At 44.3% G+C, this 20606-nt stretch overlaps 1 protein-coding gene across 2 annotated transcripts in view; it reads right to left on the bottom strand.

Annotated features, from left to right (window-relative positions):
- The window catches only part of LOC129705337 (meckelin-like), an 80292-nt gene that overhangs the window by 19922 nt on the left and 39764 nt on the right, over positions 1-20606 (bottom strand). For both annotated transcript variants that reach the window (XM_055648865.1, XM_055648866.1), the window contains 6 exons: positions 15852-15950; positions 14572-14670; positions 12330-12425; positions 11281-11380; positions 10650-10780; positions 941-1081 (listed from right to left, as the gene is read on the bottom strand). In XM_055648865.1, coding sequence (XP_055504840.1) covers positions 941-1081; positions 10650-10780; positions 11281-11380; positions 12330-12425; positions 14572-14670; positions 15852-15950 — 666 coding nt within the window. The remainder of the gene's footprint in view (positions 1-940; positions 1082-10649; positions 10781-11280; positions 11381-12329; positions 12426-14571; positions 14671-15851; positions 15951-20606) is intronic.

The raw sequence follows: 20606 nt of genomic DNA, 5'->3' as shown, positions 1-20606 counted from the left end.
GAGGATATCTTATTGAAACATATAAGATTGTTAAGGGTTTGGTCACGCTAGAGGCAGGAAATATGTTCCCGATGTTGGGGGTCCAGAACCAGGGGCCACAGTTTAAGAATAAGGGGTTAGCCATTTAGAACAGAGGCGAGGAAACACTTTTTCTCATAGAGTTGTGAGTCTGTGGAATTCTCTGCCTCAGAGAGCCGTGGAGGTCGGTTCTCTGGATACTTTCAAAAGAGAGCTAGATAGGGCTCTTAAAGATATGGGGAGAAGGCAGGAATGGGGTACCGATTGGGGATGATCAGCCATGATCACATTGAATGGCGGTGCTGGCTCGAAGGGCCGAATGGCCTACTTCTGCACCTATTGTCTATTGTCTATTGAAACAGGCCTTTCGGCCCACTGAGCATGCCAACCACTGATCACCCCATACACTAGTGCTATCCTACACTATAGGGATAATTGACAATATATACCAGAGCCAATTAACCTTCAAACCAGCATGTCTTTGGAATGTGGAAGGAAACCGGAGCACCCGGAGAAAACCTACACGGTCACAGGGTGAATGTACAAACTCCATACCGACTGCACCGGTAGTTAGGATCAAACCTAGATCTCTGGCGCTGTGAGGCTGCAACTCTACTGCGGCGCCACTGTGCCACACTATATCAGTGGAGGGAAATGTTCCTTCTGCTCGTCCTGTAGAAGTCAAATTTGGCCACTGCTATGTATGCCACTTTCTACGTTTCTTAACATATTTGCACCCTCACATATTGCCTTTGAATGAAAATTTACTCTATAGCCTCCACCACAATGTAAACAGTGAAGCCATTGTGGTAGAACTAGCAGCCAAATAGATCAGTGGATTCGTTTCCCAGTCTAACAGATGTGCGATCCCTTTACCAGTATCACGTGATCAGTATGTCACCGAGAAATCAGTTTAACTTACCTGAGCCAAGCCGACAGCCAGCCACATTGATATGGATATCCCGTATCGAAGTATTGGGCTCCAAGGCGCCAGATTAACATCAGATCCAGGGTGCAGATTCAAATTCAGATCTCTTCTCGCAATGTTCTTTATGCCAATAACCTGAAATTTAAAAAAAATCTGCATATAGTGACAATGCTACAGGTTCTCAGAGAAGAATGATGGAGTAATTAACCCTGTCAATCGTTCATGATGACACTGCTCTGTTAGCATTTATACTTTAGACTTTAGAGCTACAACGCGGAAACAGGCTTTTAAGCCCACCGAGACCTTCATGCCCTTCAGACATGGACTCGGGATCAGGAGACAAAAAATGATTTACTCAAAACCGTGTTAATCTTTGGATGGTCAAATGTTGAGCATAATCTAGTTGAGAATCAATACATTTTTAGAAACTAAAGGGATGAAGGGATATGGGAACCAGGCAAGAAAGTGGAAGAGACACAGCATTAGACATGATATTGGATGATGGACCATGATCAAGAGCACTGTGGCTTTATTCCGCATTTTATTTCGTATACACTGTACCACACATTCATAGAACAATGTAGTTCACTGTAGCAATGCTTTGAAAAAGCAATTCAATAAGTCCCGCTAACTAGCCCTTTCTTCAAAGCCTTGGAAATTTTTGAGTGTTTATTCTTTGAGAGTTACTGACTCTGCCTTCACCATCCCTATAAGCAGAGCATTGCCATGTTTAACAACCCACTGCATTAAAAAATAATCTCCCCCTCATCTCCCTCCCAGACCTTCTGCCAATTATTTGAACAACTGTAATCCACATTTTTCAGGCGATATTTATTTATACAGTTAAGCACGGATTTGATTCTCTCCTTTCAGGGTTTCCTTAAAGCGGCGATTCTGTGGAGTCCACTCCTTCCTTCAGTGGCAACTTAGCTCTGAACAAAAATGCATACACTTATAGAAATCAGTGCATTGGATCAATTCAGTTGCTCCTCAGAGAAGGAGTAATCATTTCAAGTTTTAAATCTTCCTTCAGTATTTTAGCAATCACAATAACAGTGCAGCAATGATGCAGCTCAAAGGGCAACTGTCTCATAGTGCAGGATACTCAGATTCAATCCCAGCCTCGGGTGCTGACTGTGCGGAGTTTGCATACTCTGCCTGTGACCATGTGGGTTTCTTCCAGGTGCCCTGGTTTCCTCCCACATCTAAAAGACATGCATGTTGGTAGGTTTGTGGACCACTGTGAATTATTCCTTGTGTGTAGGTGAGCGGTAGAATCTGGGGTGGGAACTGATAAGAATTTAGGGAGTGTAAAATGGGATGAGCGCAGGATTGGTGTAAAATTGTGCTTGATGGTCAGTTCAAGTTGGCGGAAGGGCCTGTTTTCATGCTGCATTTCTCTATGACACTGATTTTAAGAAGAGTTTTCAAATATCCTTGTGTATTGCACATGGGACGAGCTTAGATGGAGCACCTGGGTCAGCATGGACTAGTTGGGCCGAAAGGCCTGTTTCTATGCTGAGACTTTCTATGCCTCTACTAATCCATTGGGTATTTGTGACGATTAATTGGTTCTTGATTGGTAAGGACAACAAAGGTTACAGGGTTGAGAGGGAAAAATAGATCAGCCATGATTGAATGGCAGAGCAGCCTTGTTGGGCTGAATAGCCTAATCCTGCTCACATGTCTTGTGGTCTAATAGGGAGAGAATATTCAATGGAATGCAATCCCTGCCTGCCTTTACTGGGTGTAAAGGTGCCTGGCTTTGAAAGGGCAAAGGCTCTCACTCAGCTCTGACTCCTCACTGTTCAAAAGCTCGTCCACAGTCACTGGCACATTACAACATGAACAGTGGCTGATGGATGAAGGTGTTTAGCAGTGTCACAAGAGTGATCATTTAATGAGGTGAAAAGCAGTTAAAAGTGTGATTTTTTTCTTGAAATTCTATTGACATTGTCAATTACATAAAAACATTACATTTTAAAGACACTTGGACAAGTAAATGGACTGGAAAGGTTTAGAGAGATACGGGCAAAATGCAAATAAATGGGGCTAGCTTTGATGGGGCACCTTGGTTGACGTGGGCAAGTTGGGCCGAAGAGCATGTTTACTTCGCCAGATGTAAAGTTGTAATAGAATATGGGACGAGCTTAGATGGAGCACGGGGACATGACTTGAGAATTAAGGGACTGAAGTTTAGGGGTAACATGAGGGGGAACTTCTTTACTCAGAGAGTGGTGGCTGTGTGGAATGAGTTTCCAGTGAAGGTGGAGGAGGCTGGTTCGTTTTTATCATTTAAAAATAAATTGGATAGTTATATGGACGGGAAGGGAATGGAAGGTTATGGTCTGAGCGCAGGTGTATGGGACATGGGGAGAATACGTGTTCGGCACGGACTAGAAGGGTCGAGATGGCCTGTTTCCGTGCTGTAATTGTTATATGGTTATATGGTAGAATATAATAGGGAGGTACAATGGAGCAGCTGCTAGAGCTGCAGCCTCTCAACCTTTGGTGCTGTCTGTGTGGAGTTTGCATGTTCTCCCTGTGACCACGTGGATTTCCTCCAGGTGCTCCTGGTTCCTCCCGCATCCCAAGGACATGTGGGTTTGTAGGCTAATTGGCCTTTCTGAAATTGTCCCTTGAGTGGAGTGAGCAGTTGAGAAAGTGGGATAACATAGAACTAGTGAGAATGGGTAATCGACAATCGGTGTGGACTTTTTCAATTCAACTTCCATGCTGCATGACTCAACATAATTTGGAATGCTGACTCAGCAAAAAAAAAAAAAAAACTGCTGGAGGAATTGACTGGGTTGAACAGTATTTGAGGAGGCAAAGGAGTGGCTGACATTTCGACATTTCGACATTCATAAATTCATAATTCGTAAGAATAGAATTAGGTCACCGAGCCTACTCCACAATTCAATCGTGGCTGATCTATCTTTCCCTCTCAATCCACATTGTCCTCCCCATAGCCTTGGATGATCATCAGGACCATAACCTGTTCAGCGGGACTGCAGAGGCTTATGTATATTACTGTATACTGCAATTTGACCACGTTACAAGCAGTAAACCCAGTTCAACGTGCACTGACAAGGAGAGGACTGGAATTATGTTTCATTAGATCTAATGATAGCGCAGGAGTAGAGTTGCTGCCTTGCAGCGCCAGACCTGGGTTAAATCTTGACTGTGGGTGCTGTCTGTATGGAGTTTGTACGTTCTCCCCATGACCTGCGTGGCTTTTTTCTAGGTGCCTTTAGTAGCCTCCCACACTCCAAAGGCGCACAGCTTTGTAGGTTAATTGGTAAAATTGTAAATTGTCCCTAATGTGTAGAATGGTGTCATTTTGCGGAGATCACTGGTCAGCGTAGGCACTGTGGGTCTGTTTCTGTGCTGAATCTCTAAAATTAAAAATTAAAAAGCATGGGGTATCTCAGAACAGCTGCTATCAGGTACAACCCCCCCTGCATAGCACTGTCATCATGTGGAACTGTACTAATAATCTCAGACAGACAGCGCTGTATGTGAAACATTATCCTAGTTCAATCGGGGCAGCTCTCCTGAGAGACATTGTTGGATCAGACACAAAGGACCTTCATTCCTTCACTCTTCTGGGTCTGCGAGTGCTTTGTTTTTCAGTATTTCATTTGCCAGAGTTAACAAAATTCTTATGTTTTTTTTTATCCCCAAAGAAAAATGCTTGGAACAAAAAAAATTGTTATTAAATTTTACCCAGAGCAATAATTCACTATTTATTGCCTGTCTCTGTCTGCCCTTGGGAAGATTGTAACCAGCAACCACCTTGAACCACAGTTGCACAGCAGTTGCACATTAGTTGGTGCAACTAAGTGGCTGAATGGGTCAAAGGCAGAGAGACTACCACCTCTCTTCAAGAAGGGTTCCGAACTGAAACGTCACATATCCATGTGTGGAAAGCAACTGCAGATGCTGGTTTATACCAAAGGTAGAAACAAAGTGCCTCAGCGGGTCAGGCAGCATCTCTGGAGGACACGGATAGGCAATGTTTCAGGTGTGGACCCTTCTTCAGACTGATTTTAGTGGGAGGTGGTGGGAGTGGAGAAAGTTGGATTAGAGGTGGGGGGGCAGGACAGAGGCAGACAAGTGATAGGTGGATATAGGTGAGGGTGAGTTTGTTTGGCAGATTAAAAAAAAAAAAATTCAATGATACAGCCTGGAAACAGATCACCCAGACCAGATGGTAGACAAAAATGCTGGAGAAACTCAGCGGGTGATGCAGCATCTATGGAGCGAAGGAAATAGGAACGTTTCGGGTCGAAACCCTTCTTCAGACGTTTCGGCCCGAAACGTTGCCTATTTCCTTTGCTGCATAGATGCTGCCACACCCGCTGAGTTTCTCCAACATATTTGTCTACCTTTGATTTTCCAGCATCTGCAGTTCCTTCTTAAACACCCAGATCAGATGGGTGGACAACGACTTGAGATGAAACTAAACAAAAGGCTGTGAGATAAGAAGAGAAGAAGCAAGAAATGTGAAGCCAGAGGAAAGGCCATAGGAGGAAGTGGGTGGGGAGAAGGGGAAAGGGGGGCAGGATGCAGTCCCTGATGGCCATTCTTATTACTTGCTTTTTAATCAGGATTTCATTTAATTAAAGAAACTTCAATTTTTTAGTCGTTATGGTTGGGTCTGAAATTCTGTTCATGTGCCTTCATAACCACTACATTACCAAATCTTAGTTTCGTTTAGTTTAGAGATACAGCGCGGAAGCAGGCCCTTCAGCCCACCGGGTCCGCGCCGACCAGCGATCCCCGCACATTAACACCATCCCAGACCCACTATGGAGCAACGATGATCAAGGAAAACTGGAGCCCACAATGATCCACTGATATGAGTTACTTCAACATTTTGTATCTCAATGCATCATTGTGGGCTCCACCTTTCCTTGAGTAACGTTGCTTTTTGCATATCTTTCAATCATTTGTCCTATGTACCTTCTATATCTCTCGTTTCCCTTTCTCCTGACCCTCAGTCTAAAGAAGGGTCACGACCCGAAACGTCACCTATTCCTTTTCTCCAGAGGTGCTGCCTGACCCGCTGTATTACTCCAGCTTTTCGTGTCTATCTATCTTCAGTTGAAACCAGCATCTGCAGTTCCTTCCTGCACATTTCAAACATTACGTAGTGGACTTCAAAGTTACTCTACTTTAGGGATTGAAGAAATGTCGTGAAAATCAGCAGTATCACCAGAACGAGCTAAAGAAAGAAATGTGGGCTTCAAGGAAGCTGCTCAAAATTTTCCAACACACTGACCTGGTGAGTTGTTTCTGGAACAAATGATGCGTTCCTTCCTGCTCATTTGATACAAGACAGAGCTTTGAGTTCAGCTACACTGAAAGGAATTTGCTTTGTTCTTTGAATAGTGGCCAGAGGAATTTGGCATATGTAAGGTCACTAATCCCTCAACCACACTCAGTCAAGGGAAATTTTGTGTTCTCTAGTTTTCATTCTGCCCAAGCCAGACAACAAACTAACTTCATGCCAACCTGAAGAAGTAGAGGGATATTTATTTCCCTGAGTGAAAATAGTCAAAGAACACCAACAAGGACATTATAAGCATAGATCCATGTTTTATGCCCCTTTTATTTGGGAAGAAACTGCTGGTACTGGTTTGTACCGAAGACAGACACAAAATGCTGGAGTAACTCAACGGGTCAAGCAGCAGCTCCGGTGAAAAGGAATAGGTGATGTTTCAAGTCGAGACCCTTTGTCCCTGATTTCATTCCCCTCCTAATTTGAGGTGAAAAAAGTCACCATGAGTCTGAAGAAATGTCTCGAACCGAAACGTCACCCATTCCTTCAATCCAGAGATGCTGTCTGTCCCGCTGAGTTACTCCAGTATTTTGTGTCTATCTTTGGTGTAAACCGGCACCTGCAGTTCCTTCCTACACCATCTCTAACCCTGTAGGTTTGTGTCTTGTCACGGAGATAATGAAGACAAGAAGATAGACTTTGTGTTCCTGGTCTCACTCTACTGGCCTGGACAAATGCACATAAACCATATCCACTGGTTCCACGTTATATCGCGCTAATCACATCCTCGAATAAGTGGATTTGTCAAAAATTATCTTTCTTTCACAAACCCATGACTGCTCAATCCTATTATTCTTCGCAGGCTGTTCAGTTATTACATTCCTCCTTTATAGATTCCAGCATTCTTCCTATCAGAGTCAGCTATTTCCTGTTTCCTCTCTCCTTTTCTTAAATAAAGGGTTTATCATACAATGGGCGGCACAGTAGTGCAGCGTAGAGTTGCTGCCTCACAGCACTAGAGTCCCATGATTGATTTTGACTATGGGTGCTGTCTATACAGAGTTTATACGTTCTCCCTGTGACCTCATGGGTTTTCTCGGGGTGATCCAGTCAGCGCGGACCCGGTGGGCCAAAGGGCCTGTTTCCCCACTGTATCTGTATCTCTAACATCTAAATCTATAAATCTAAAGAAATAAACCCCTAAATCTGTGGTATTTGGGAAGGATTAACAAGAGCCTTCCCTATCTGTAAAACCTTTTCTTTCATAACTCTGGTTTGTCGATCCACAGATTTTATTAGCTTGCAAGTTCATCAACTTTTCCAGCTCAAAATAACATTAATTTACCTTTACATATTTACTCAGCCAAAAGATTTCTTGTATTCCATTAAGAACAAGAGCCTTGTCTAGTAACTGTGATGGCATCAAGCTGACCAATTAGTAAATCAGATTGCTATTTGCAGACTATGTAGTTTCTTGTTTCTACACTCGCTAAATAACTTCTCTGGCTCCTGAACCTGGACATTACAGTTTCCAGGCTCCCATACTTTCTCCCCGATGGCAGGATTGAATAGAGGGCATGGTGTGAGGATGGCGTGGGTCTCTGGTAATGCTGGCTGCCTGTTTGAGGCAGCGACTGTCTAGAGTTAGGAAACAAGCATTTCTGAAAATGCTTATTTTCCAAATCCATGGCATTTAAAATAACATAGTGAGACCTGCTATGTCACAGCTCCAGAGACCCAGGTTCAATTCTGACTTCCATCATTTCTGTAAAGAGATTGTATATTCTCACTGTGACCACGTGGGTGCTCTGTTTTCCTCCCACATCCCAAGGACCATAAAGTGGTATGGGGCAAAATGTAATACAGACCTGAGAGGCAACCTTTTTACCCAGAGAGAGGTGGGTATAAGGAAAGAGCTGCCAAGGAAGGTAGTTGTGGTGGGTGCTAAAACAAAATGTAAAGGACATATGGACAGGTACATGTATAGGGAGGGTTTAGCAGGATATCGGCCAAATACGGGCAAATGGGACTAGCTTAAATTGGGCATCTTGATCGGCATGAACGAGATGGGCCAAAGGGCCTGATTCCATGCTGTATGACTCTCTGACTTGCAGGTTGGTTGGTATATTGGCTGCTCCAAATCCCTCTTATGCATGGTGGAATCTGGCTGGAATTGATGGGAATGTGGGAGAATCACAGGTAACAATTAGAATGGCCCTCTGCTGAAAATAAATACGGAGAAAAGGTTTTTCTAAAATGTTTATACTATTTCAGTTTAATTCTCCACGCCAATCTGTGGCATTTTTCTGCTCCTGTTACTTACATTGTTCAGTCACAATCTTTATTTCCTTTCTCTAAAACATATTAAAAGTTATGAAAATCAAAATCTTATGTTTCTGATTTGCTGCCCACTGGAGTATAAGATTTAGAGGGTTTGCTGCAGTTGTGTAGGTTCATGTTAAGACATAACAACACATTTATTTTCATACATGGGATACCGAAGCCTCATGAGAGCTGTAATCATGGTTAGGCCAATTAATTCAGTTTAAGGTGTAAATATATTTAAGGTGTATATATCCCTTAATATATAAGATACCCCTCCAGCTATTGGCCTGACCTAACATTGTTAAAATCCCTTTAATACATGATTGATTAATAGATTTGATTGATTGATCCATTGATCGATTGACAGATATAGCATGGAAACCGGATCTTCGGCCGAACGAGTCAATGCCGACCATCATTCACCCATTCACAATAGTTCTATGTTTACCCACTTTCCCATCCACTCCCTACACACTTGGGTCAGTTTATAGAGGCCAATTAACCTACAAACCTCCACGTCTTTGGCATGTGGGAGAAAGCTGAAGAAAACCCACTCAGTCACAGGGATGACGTGCAAACTCTGCACAGGCAGCACCCAAGTTCAGGATCAAACAGGATCTTTGGCGCCGTGGAGCAGCAGCTCCACCAGCTGCACCACTGTGCCGCCCAACAATATTTACTGACTGCAGTGACCTTTGCAGCATGAGCAATGCATGGACAGTTGAAGCCACAAACAAACTACTGGAGGAACTCAACAGGTAAGGCAGCATCCATGGAGGCAAATGGTCAATGAGACCCTTTATATAGACCACACACCTAAAACCTGACTGTCTATTTCCCTCCACAGCTGCTGCTTGACCTGCTGAGATCCTTCAGCAGTTTGCTTTTTGCTCCAGGTTCCAGTTTTTGCAGTCTCTTGCGTCTCCATACAAAGTTCACATTAAAGATAGACACAAAATGCTGGAGTAACTCAGCAGGACAGGCTGCATCTCTGGAGAAAAGGAATGGGTGGCGTTTTGGGTCGAGACCCTTCTCTAGACTGAAGAAGGGTCTCGACACGAAATGTCACCCATTCTTTCTCTCCAGAGATGCTGCCTGTCAAGTTGAGTTACTCCAGCTTTTTGTATCCAGCATCTTCAGTCCCTTCCTACACATGAAGTTCACATTAATTCACTGATTCTGTGCTGACTGCGTCCATGGATGCTCCAACAGCACCCCCTATGGTGGAGCAGTGCATTGCTGCTGTCTCCATATCTAACTGCATGAATGTGGGTAACTTTAACAGTACATCACAGGAGCAGGCCCTTCAGCCCACAATACCTGTGCCAAATATATCATGATAACCTAATCTTGTTTGCCTGCACATGATCCATATCCCTCCATTCCCTGCATATCTATGTGCCTATCAAAGTCTCTTAAATGCCCCTATCAGGTCTGCCTCAACTACCACCCCCGACAGCGCGTTCCAGGCACCCACGACCCGCTGTATCATAAAACTTCCCCCACACATCTCCTTTAAACTTTGCCCTTTTCACCTTAAAGCTATGCCCTCTAGTCTCTGATATTACCACTCTGGGTAAAAGGTTCCAACTGTCTACCCTATCTTTGCCTCTCATAATTGATATACTTCTATCAAGTCTCCCCCTCAACCTGCAGCGTTCAAGAGAAAATAATCTAAATAACCAATAGGTCCTGCCTGTTTCACAGACAAGACTTTAGACTTTAGAGAAACAGCTTGGAAACAGGCCCTTCGGCCCATCGAGTCTGCGCCGACTAGTCAAAAAACGTAATAACCTAGTCCGCGCTATAAATGTGGCGACCTTTTGCATACTCTGTGTATGGCGTGCAAGACAAAGAATTTGACTGTGACATGTCACGTGTGATAATAAAGGATCATCCATTCAAATACGAGTGGAACCATAAATTCTGGACAGGGTCGAGATTTGACTGTGATGTTATTCAATGACAGGGCAGGCTTGAGCAGTCACGTTAACTATTCTTACTCCTGTTTCTCATGTTCTTAAAACATGAACATCCCTCCACAGAGTCTGCATTAAGGGTCACTGCGTCAAATGTGAAAAGATCACTTACCTCCAGCAGCAAAAGAATAAGAATAAGTTGCAGGATTGGATTTATCTTCCTCTTAGTCTGAATCTCATTCCACTCATTGGCTATGAAGTAGGTACGCCAGATGCTTACCGATGAGGGGCTTGGTTTGTTTTCTGCAGAAAAGATGTCATCAGTATCATCAGTCTAACTCTTGCCCACCTGACCCATCAGCCAATCCACCCAACCTCACCTGGATCCACCTATCACTGTCTGAAGAATGTCCAAGGATGCTACCTGTCCAAGGATGTCCAAGGATGCTACTTGTCCAAGGATGCTACCTGTCCTGCTGAGTTACTCCAGCACATTGTGTCCTTTCCATCTCTTGCCTCTGCCAGGAAGTCAGGTGACTTCCACCTTTCAGTTCTTTCCATGGAGCTTTATGTTCCCAATGATATTCCTTTCCTGAAACGCCGTCACTGTTGCAATGCAGGAATTACGCTGCCAACTTGTGCTCTACAAACTATCTACATGCTTTACCAAACAATGGCTGAGTTTAGTGGGGAGAAGGCAGGTAAATGTGGCAGAGGGGGAAAAATAAATCAGCCATTATTGAATGGTGGAACACTCAATGGGCCAAATGGCCTAATTCTGCTCCAATGAGTTATGAACTCACCTGCTGGTTTAGCCAATTGTCTTCCCTTTGGCTTTTCCCAATCTATCAGGAAGATTGATACTGTCATCTGAACCATCATAATGTGAATTAATTGCACTGCCTGAAAGAAAACCATGTTTCAGAACATTAGAGCAGACCAACTTTCAATTTCACCCCTTAGATACTGGCACTTATATGGTATTATTACGTCAGGCTCGATCCTGACCTCGGGTGCTGTCTGTGTGGAGTTCCCATGTTTTCCCTGTGACTGTGTGGATTTGCTCTGGGTGCTCCAAAATGTTTGGGAGGTTTGAAGGTTAAGTGGTCACTGTAAATTGCTCCTAGCATGTAGGAGTAAGTGGATGGGAAAGCGGGATAACCTAGAACTAACATGAATGGGAAGGTGTGATCTCAGGATTAACAATATGGAGAACTGTGGAGCTAGTAAAACGACTTGGGATGAGGATGGGGGCAACTTTAAATTCTCTAATTATGTAACTCCATTTTATACTCCCGTCCCCTCCTTCCTTGCCCCTTCCTCTTCCGCAATTGTTTTACCAGTTCCACAGCCCTCCCCATGGTTTTCTCTTGCCAACAATGGACCTACCAGGCAACACCCTGCCTAAGGGCATTTGTGACTGTCTCGAATTGATCCTGGTCTTTTCTTGCCTCCAACTCTTCACCTCCCTCCTCCGCCCCCTAACTGAAGAAGGGTCCCGATCCAAAATGTCACCCATCATTTGCGGCTGGCCCCGATTGTTCCTGGTCTTTTTACGACTCCAGGACTTCATCCCCTCCCACCCCCACCCCCTCTACATCCAGTCTGGAGAAGGTTCCCAACCTGTAACGTCACCCATCCTTTTCCTCCAGGGATTCTGTCTGACCCGTTGAATTACTCTGGCTCTTTGTGTCTATCTGTGGTATAAACCAGCATCTGCAGTTTTGTGGACATCATTCCAAAGGGTAAGTGGAAAGAACGTACAAAACCCAAGCAAGCATGGTGCATATGGTGTTGGCCTGAAGTATCTGCTGAAAGAGGTTCGTTGGAGCCTTATGACCTTAACACCCACCTTCAGCGCAAAAGCACAAGACACATAGATGATGAAGCCGGTTTCAATCTCACTACCAGCAGGTGGCAGTGTAATCTCAACTGCGGATTGCTGGCCCTGTGGAGACACATGCAAGAATTGTTGTCAGCCAATGTAGTCTTCACACCATGTTTAAGAGGGAACTGCAGATGCTGGAGAATCGAAGGTTACACAGAAAAGCTGGAGAAACTCAGCGGGTGCAGCAGCATCTATGGAGCGAAGGAAATAGGCAACGTTTCGGGCCGAAACCGGGTTTCGGCCCGAAACGTTGCCTATTTCCTTCGCTCCATAGATGCTGCTGCACCCGCTGAGTTTCTCCAGCTTTTCTGTGTAACCTAGTCTTCACACCATGCTCTGCACAACTGGCTCCTGTGCCTAACTGACCTGCTGAAGAAGTATAATTTCACCAAATCGATTGACCCATTAAACATAAGTATTTAATTAATCCATTTGCAATTATTCATTCGTGTTAAATTTATTTTGATTCAGTGCTGGAGAATTTGCCTAGTAATCCTAAAAGAATCACTGTCAAAATTGAACTAACATCACTGTGATCATTCCTCCAGGTGCTCCAGTTTTCTCCCACATCCCAAAGACATGCGGGTTTGTGGGATAATTGGCCTCTATAAATTGTCCTTAATCTGTAGGGAAAGTGGGATAACATAGAACTAGTGGTGAATGGGTGATTGATGGTCGGCACGGACTCAATGGGCCGAAGGGCCTGTATTTCTAAACTAAACTCTACATTAAACACTGGCTGTAGGCCTATAACTCGCAAACACATGTGTTCCTTCTATTCTGGCCTCCTTTACACAGTATGGGCCGAACAATCTGAAGGTCCTAATTTCTCTATCCTCTCGATGGTCTCAGAAGTCTGGATTAAAGACCTGAAGCCAAATTCAATTTTAACTGTTGGAACTGGGGAACCTGACATCAATTAAGTAAATATGGAATAAAAAGCTAGTTTTGGTCAATGTGACTACAGCATCAATGCAAGAAGTCATTCCCCCTTGAAAATAGCTCAGCAAAGGCAATTTAATAATGAGGTAATAAATAGCAAACCTACCCATGACATCCAAGATTAAAGACAACTAGCTCAAATTTCCATCAATTGTCCTTGGAGTCATAGAATCCTGCAGTACAGAAACAAGCCCTTCAGCCCAACTCGCCCATGCCAAGGAAGATGCTCCATCTATCGTCTCACTTACCCATGTTTGGCCCAAAAACCTTTCAAGTCCATGAAACCGTCCAAGTCTCTTTTGAATATTGTTATAGTACCTGCTTCAACTACCTTCGCTGGCAGTTCCATCACCCTCAATGTGAAAATGTTGCCCCTCTGGTTCCTATGAAATATTTCCCCCCTCACCTAAACACAAGTCCCACACACTGTTTCTGTTCATTTTCTTTTTTTTAATTTCAAAAATAAACTTTAATCAAAATAAATAAGATATGCAAAACAAAAATAGTGCAAAAACTCTTCAGGCATTCTCAGTCTCTAGACATTCAATAGTGTCATACTCGGTGGTGTTCAGCCATGATCACAGTGAATGGCAATGTTGGCTCGAAGGTCCGAATGGCCTACTCCTGCACCTATTGTCTATTGTTCCCACATTTCTCTAAACAAAGCATCCTTGCCCCTTATGTGCCCCCCGGGGTGATATCCCTTCCCTTGTTTGAGGGATGTTCCCACCGGACCCTGCCCCTCAATGTCCAGCAGTGGAAGGACCCTCGAATCTCCCCCACAGAGCCTTGACGTTGGCTGCACCGAGCTTCAGTGTGTCCCTCAGCACGTACCCCTGCAGTCTGGAGAGGGCCAGTCGGCAACATTCCCTGATGGACATCTCACTCTGCTGGGAATCAACAACTGGGCAGACCAAAGAGAGTCTTTTACAGAGCTGATGATCTTCCAGTAGCACTTGATGTCCATCTCCAAGTGTGTCCTCAGTTTTGTTCGTTTTCAACTTACGAACACTTTGGGTTACTAGCCGTTCACTGGAACAGAATTCTGTCATAACTCAAAGACTATTTTAGGACAGTTATGATACTTCAATCTTACTTTTTTTTTTAAAGCTGTGAAGCATTTTCACATTTAAGCTTTTCAGATTTAAGCTTTTCAGCTTGAAGCATTTCCTGAGGCTCTATATAAATGCAGAAATGTTTCCATCTGGTGTCACACCAGTGAGAGAGTTTATCCATCAGGCTGTAATCAGGCAATAACCCTTACCTTGTAAGCAATAAGCCAGTAAACACCGGTACCATACGTAACAAGGAAGAAGGTGTTCGACAGGGCTCCAGCAAAGTAGGCAAGATATTTCACAATAGTCTGCGCAAAATAATAGAGATAGTGATGGTCAAACATTGATTTATGCAACAATGACTATTGGAAGAATGGCTGAAACATTGCTTCGAAAATGAATCAATTTTACTCTGTTTCGTAGACTTTAGACTTTACTTTAGAGCTACAGCGTGGAACCAGGCCTTTGGCCCACTGAGTCCCTAGTGTGTAAGATATAACCAGTGCACAAGTGATCGTTGGTCTATGTGGACTTGATGGGCCGAAAGGCCTGTTTCCACAATGTATCTCCAAATTGAACCAATCAAGGACGAGTCGCACCCTAGCCACTCTCTCTTCTCCCCTTCCCATCAGGCAAAAAGGTATAGAAGTGCGAAAACACACACGACCAGATTCGGGGACAGTTTCTTCCCAGCTGCTATCAGGCAACTGAATCATCCTACCACATCCGGAGAGCCGTCCTGATCTACTATCTACACCTTTTATGACGCTCGGACTATCCTTGATCAGACTTTGCTGGATTTACCTTGCACTAAATGTTATTCCCTTATCATGTATCTATCCACTGTAAATGGATCGATTGTAATCATGTATTGTCTCTCTGCCAACGCCAAGGCTCGGTGGGGGAGAGCCACAGTCTAGGGTCCTTCCGCTGCTGGACATAGGGGGCACGGTATGGTGGAGACGCCCCTCAAATTAAATTAAGGGAAGGTATCCCACGCCAGGGGGCCACATGAGTGGCATGGGTGGGGGACATTTTTAGTGGAAATAAAAATGTCAGATGGAATTTTCGCACTGTAAACATTGTATATATTTATTACTTGGACAGGGGCCACAGAGTGGCACGGGTGGGGGACTGTTTGGTGAAATTTGACAAATGTAAAAAAATTGTGCTGGAAAAACTTGTATAGTCTCCGAAAATGTCGGATGGATTTTGTTTGTTTGAATGGTTCAGGAATTGTATATATTTATCAATTGAATAAAGTCTATTTTGAAATAGAAAAAGTATTGTCTCTCTGCTGACTGGTTCGCACGCAACAAAAAGCTTTTCAATGTTCCTCAGTACATGTAACAACAAACTAAACTGTCGAGTTCAAGGCTGCAGGGTGCATGGACATGGAATGGTGTGACAGTACTAGGCTGGGGACATGCGAGGCGTTTGTCTCCCTCTACTTCACCGTCTTCATCCAACACCCTGTGCCTGCCCTTACCACAACATCGATGAACTCTAGTCCGCTCCTCCGTCTCCAGCTGCTGGTCTCCAGCATGGCAGTGAACACAGCCAAAGAACCCAGGACCCCCAGAGCGATCTGTAGAGGAATCACAATCAGTGGGTCAGAGGCAAAGAGAGCCACTTCACAGAGAATGGAGAAAATACTTCAAGGAAGCTTATGCAATATCACTGACAGTAAACGTGTACATGGGTTTTAATGTTGCAATTCACATTATCGTTTCAATGCATCAACGCTATTTAAGGAGATGCTGAGCAGTGGAAATGGGGCAAAACAATTTCCCAAAAGGTCTCATCCATCCCACTTACGTCAATAATTTCCGGAAGAAGGGTCCCGACCCGAAACGTCACCTATGCATGTCCTCCAAAGATGCTGAATTACTTCAACACTTTGTGTCTTTTTGTGTTATAAACCAATGCCTGCAGTTCCTTTTTTCTACTCAATACAATTTCTGTCGCCCATTCCCCAACCATCCAGTCCAGTCGAGGCCTGAATTTTTTTATACTGCTTTGTTTAATGATGGTTTTTGGGGATCACTGACACGGCCAGCTTTTATTGCACGCAACAAAAAAGCTTTTAACTGTACATTGGTACTTGTGACAATAAATTAAACTCAACTAGGGCGGCACAGTAAAACAGTGGTAGAGTCGCTGCCTTACAGCACCAGTAGACCCGGGTTTGATCCTGACTACGGGTGCTCTTATGTACGGAGTTTGTCCGTTCTCCCCGTGAACAGGTGCGTTCCCTCTGAGATCTTCGGTTTCCTCCCAGACTCCAAAGACGTGCAGGTTTGTAGGTTAATGGTATGAATGTAAATTGGCCCTAGTGTGTGTAGGGTAGTGTTAATGTGCGGAAAACGCTGGTCGGTACGGACTCGGTGGGCTGAGGGGCCTGTTTCCGTGCTGTATGTCTAAACTAAACTTAACAAAACTATTGGCCATCCTTTCATTGGTGACCCACATTCCTGAACCACTGCAGTCCTTCCGATGGAGGATGAGGGTCTGGCCACTGTACTAATGGGTCGCAAGGGCCAGGATTATGATGAAGGAGCAGCGATATATTTCCAAATCAGGATTGTGAGCGGCTTAAGGGAAGTTAGTGCCTGCTACTTATTAGTTTAGTTTAGTTTAATTTATTGTCAGGTGTATCGAGGTACAGTTAAATGCGTGCTATCCAGTCAGGGGAAAGACTATACATGATTACAATCAAGCTGTCAACAGTGTACAGATACGCGATAAAGGGAATAACGTTTAGTGCAAGAAACGTTCTTGCTCTAGATGTGGGGCGACATTTTCTACTGATTAGTTACAGGTTACAGTTGCTATTGACAAACCAAAAAATAGGATTGCTGAGGAACCGGTTTAAACCTGCCAGATTAAAGAGTTTTCCTCCAGTAATAATTGCATGCTGCACAAGGCTGCGAAAAATTGCAAAATGACTCTTGACAAGGTTTAGTTTAGTTTAGTCTAGTTTATTGTCACATGTACCGAGGTACAGCAAAATAATTTTTGGTGCATGCTATGCAGTCTGCGGAAAGACTATACATGATTACAGTTGAACCGTCCACAGTGTACAGAAACAGGATAAAGGAAAATATGTATAGTGCAAGATTAAGTCCAGTAAAGTCCAGTTAAAGATAGTCTGAGGGTCTCCAATGATGTAGATGGTAGCTCAGGACCACTCTCTAGTTTTTGATAGGATGGTACAGTTGCCTGATGACAACTGGGAGGAAACTGCCCCTGAATCTGGAGGTGTGCGTTTTCACACTCCTGGACCTCTTGCCTGATGGAAGCGGGGAGAAGAGGGTGTGAGCGTTGTCTTGCAGAACGGTAGAGGTTGTGGGTTTGAGAACAGCCGAGACAAGTAACCCTTTGAGTAAATCATCCACAATGAAGATATGATCTGCCGTTGGCAGGGAAATAAGCCCTTATGTTGGCAGACCTGCAGTTTCCAGACAATCGGAGGTTATTTATATTAACCCCCCAAAGGGGTATTCTATCAGCTACCTTCTCCTGACAGCCGTTTAATTACCCACCACCATTTATGGAATGTAACAGGATCTTTGATCTGATCTATTGGTTGTGTGATCATTTAGCTCCATCCTTTAGTATGAAAGTAATCCTCTGCTGTAGCTTTGCCAGTTTAGGTACAGAAGGCTGTGGTGGTCAAGTCCATGGAGAGTTTTAAGGTGGAGATTGATAGATTCTCAATTTGTACAGGTTCCAGGGGTTATGGGGAGAAGGCAGGAGAATGGGGTTGAGAGGGAAAGATAGATCAGCCATGAATGAATGGGCCGATGGGCCTAATGGCCTAATTCTGTTCCTAGACCTTATGAACTTCTCTGGTGCTGCTCCCTCAATGAACCAGGGTTGATCCCCTGGTATGATGGTGAGGAATGGGGCAGGACATGAGGTGACAGATTGGGGTACTGTATATGTCTGTTGCCATCCACAGAGGCTCATGAATGCCCAGCTTTGAGCTGCCAGACCTATCCGACTCTACCCACTTTAGCACAACTGTGGGGCTTAGAGTATAGAGACGCAGCGTGGAAACAGGCCCTTCGTCCCACTGAGTCCGTGCCAACCTTCGATCACCCATACACCATCTCTACGTTGTCTCACTTTCGCATCCTTCACACTAGGGGAAATTTACAGAAGCCAATTAACCTACAAAGCTGCACGCCTTTGGAATGCGGAGCCCCCAGTGAAAACCCACGCAGTCACATGCAAACTCTTCACAGAGAGCACTAGTCAGGATCAAACCTGACTCACTGGCGCTGTGAGGCAGCAACACTACCACTGCCCCACCGTGCCGCCATGTAAGGTATCTCTGGGATAAGACAGAGATTGTGGTTCTGCACTGACATGTGGCGATCAGTGTCAGTGTGAGTGTCAATGGCTGCCCTCAGAATAAGGTAGCCCCCCTGGTTCAAAATATGTATAAAATGCATTTTTCTCAGAACTCATGGGGGTCATTAACTATCCCTGACAACGACAAACCGTGCCGCCCTACACAGTAATGATGCACACTACATGCCAGACACGCCACACGGGATGGTGGAGGGTGACCTTGGTGTGAAGATGGGCCTGCCTTTGCTGCCAGGAGGCCATTTCATCTCAATGGAAACCCTGCAGTGAACATTGGAAACTGTGCGGGATCCAAGCTGGCCGGTAATCTGCTCATTGTAAACAACTTATTGACTCTGTTTTCATTGTCCACATTTAGTTAATATCAAGTCCATAAAATAAACCTTTATCCCTCTTGTTGACAGAGAATATCAGAGGAACAAAACCACACTGTTGACATGAACAGCAAAAGCCAGAGACAATATCTGAAACCGATAACGTTGAGCATACATTCACCAAACATTCAAGGCTGGGACATTATTTTAAGGCTTGAATGACTGTTTACAGACATTACCCAAACCCTCAGCCACCTTCAACAGGCTCGGGCAGTGTTGACCCCCTGGGTTAATTGACAACATTTTGTTGAATAGTCCACACACTTGATTGTTATTAATCGAATCCTTCTGATGAGATGTTTGAACCACAACCATCCTCTATGACTAAGGATTGTTTGCAACACAATATGAACCTTGTTCAGATTACTGTGCAGAAAGCCTTTAAAAGAACCCCATTAAATAGACCAAATCAGACAGATCAACATTGTGTACTGGTCTCCATAAATTCTTATCCTGTCTGTAACTCTGTAACAAGTGGTGGCATCATTTTGCTTTAGTTTTTTTTTGTTTTTAAAGATACAGAGTGGAAATAGTGCCTTCGGCCCACCGAGGCCACACCAACCAACAATCGCCTGTACTCTAAGTCTATACTATCCCACTTTTGCGTCCTACACACTAGTGGCTATTTTTAGAAGCCAACTATCCTACAAACCTGCACATCTTTGAAATGTGGGAGGAATCCGGAGCAACCGGAGAAGACCCATGCGGTCACAGGGAGTACGTACAAACTCCACACAGGCAGCATCCTTAGTCAAGATCAAACCTGGGACTCTAGCGCTGTGAGGCGGCAACTCTACCACTGCACCACTGTGTTCTCAAATTACCCAATTGTAGGTCTCGTTGGCAATGTCAACATATATTGTTCATCCCTAATGGCTCTAAACTAAGAAGCCAGTCAAGAGTCCCCCACACTGGATCAGAGGGTCACACACGGAATGGCAGATAACCTCCCCCACAGAACATCAGTGAACCAGGCAGATGTCCGCACAATTCGCTAGTTTCATAGTCAGCATTACTGAGACCAACATTATTTTAAATGCAACTTTATTTGAATACTTGAATTTAAATTTCCTGGCTATTATAGTCTTGGACATACAGCGTGAAAACAGGTCCTTCGGCCCAACTTGCCCACGCCGACCAACAGGACCCATCTGCACTACTACTACTACCAGCCTGCTTTTGGTTCATATCCCCCTAAACATTTGTTCATAAGTGATAGGAGGAGAATTAGCCCATTCAGCCCATCAAGTCTACTCTGCCATTCAATCATGGCTGATCTATCTCTCCCTTTCCCCCTCAACCCCATTCTCCCCGTAGGATAGGATAAGTAAACCTATCCTAACCGTGTATCTGTCCAAATGTTTCTTAAACATTGTGATAGTACCTGCCTCAACTAGCTCCTCTGGCAGCATGTTCCATAAACTCATCACCCTTTGTGTGAAAATGTTTAGTCCCACAGGTTCCTATTACATGTTTCCCCCGTTTAATTTAAA

Source organism: Leucoraja erinacea, chromosome 17 (assembly GCF_028641065.1).
Source record: "Leucoraja erinacea ecotype New England chromosome 17, Leri_hhj_1, whole genome shotgun sequence".
NCBI lineage: Eukaryota > Metazoa > Chordata > Chondrichthyes > Rajiformes > Rajidae > Leucoraja > Leucoraja erinaceus.
The sequence above is the reverse complement of the archived record's forward strand: the minus strand, read 5'-3'. Positions and strand labels throughout refer to the sequence as shown.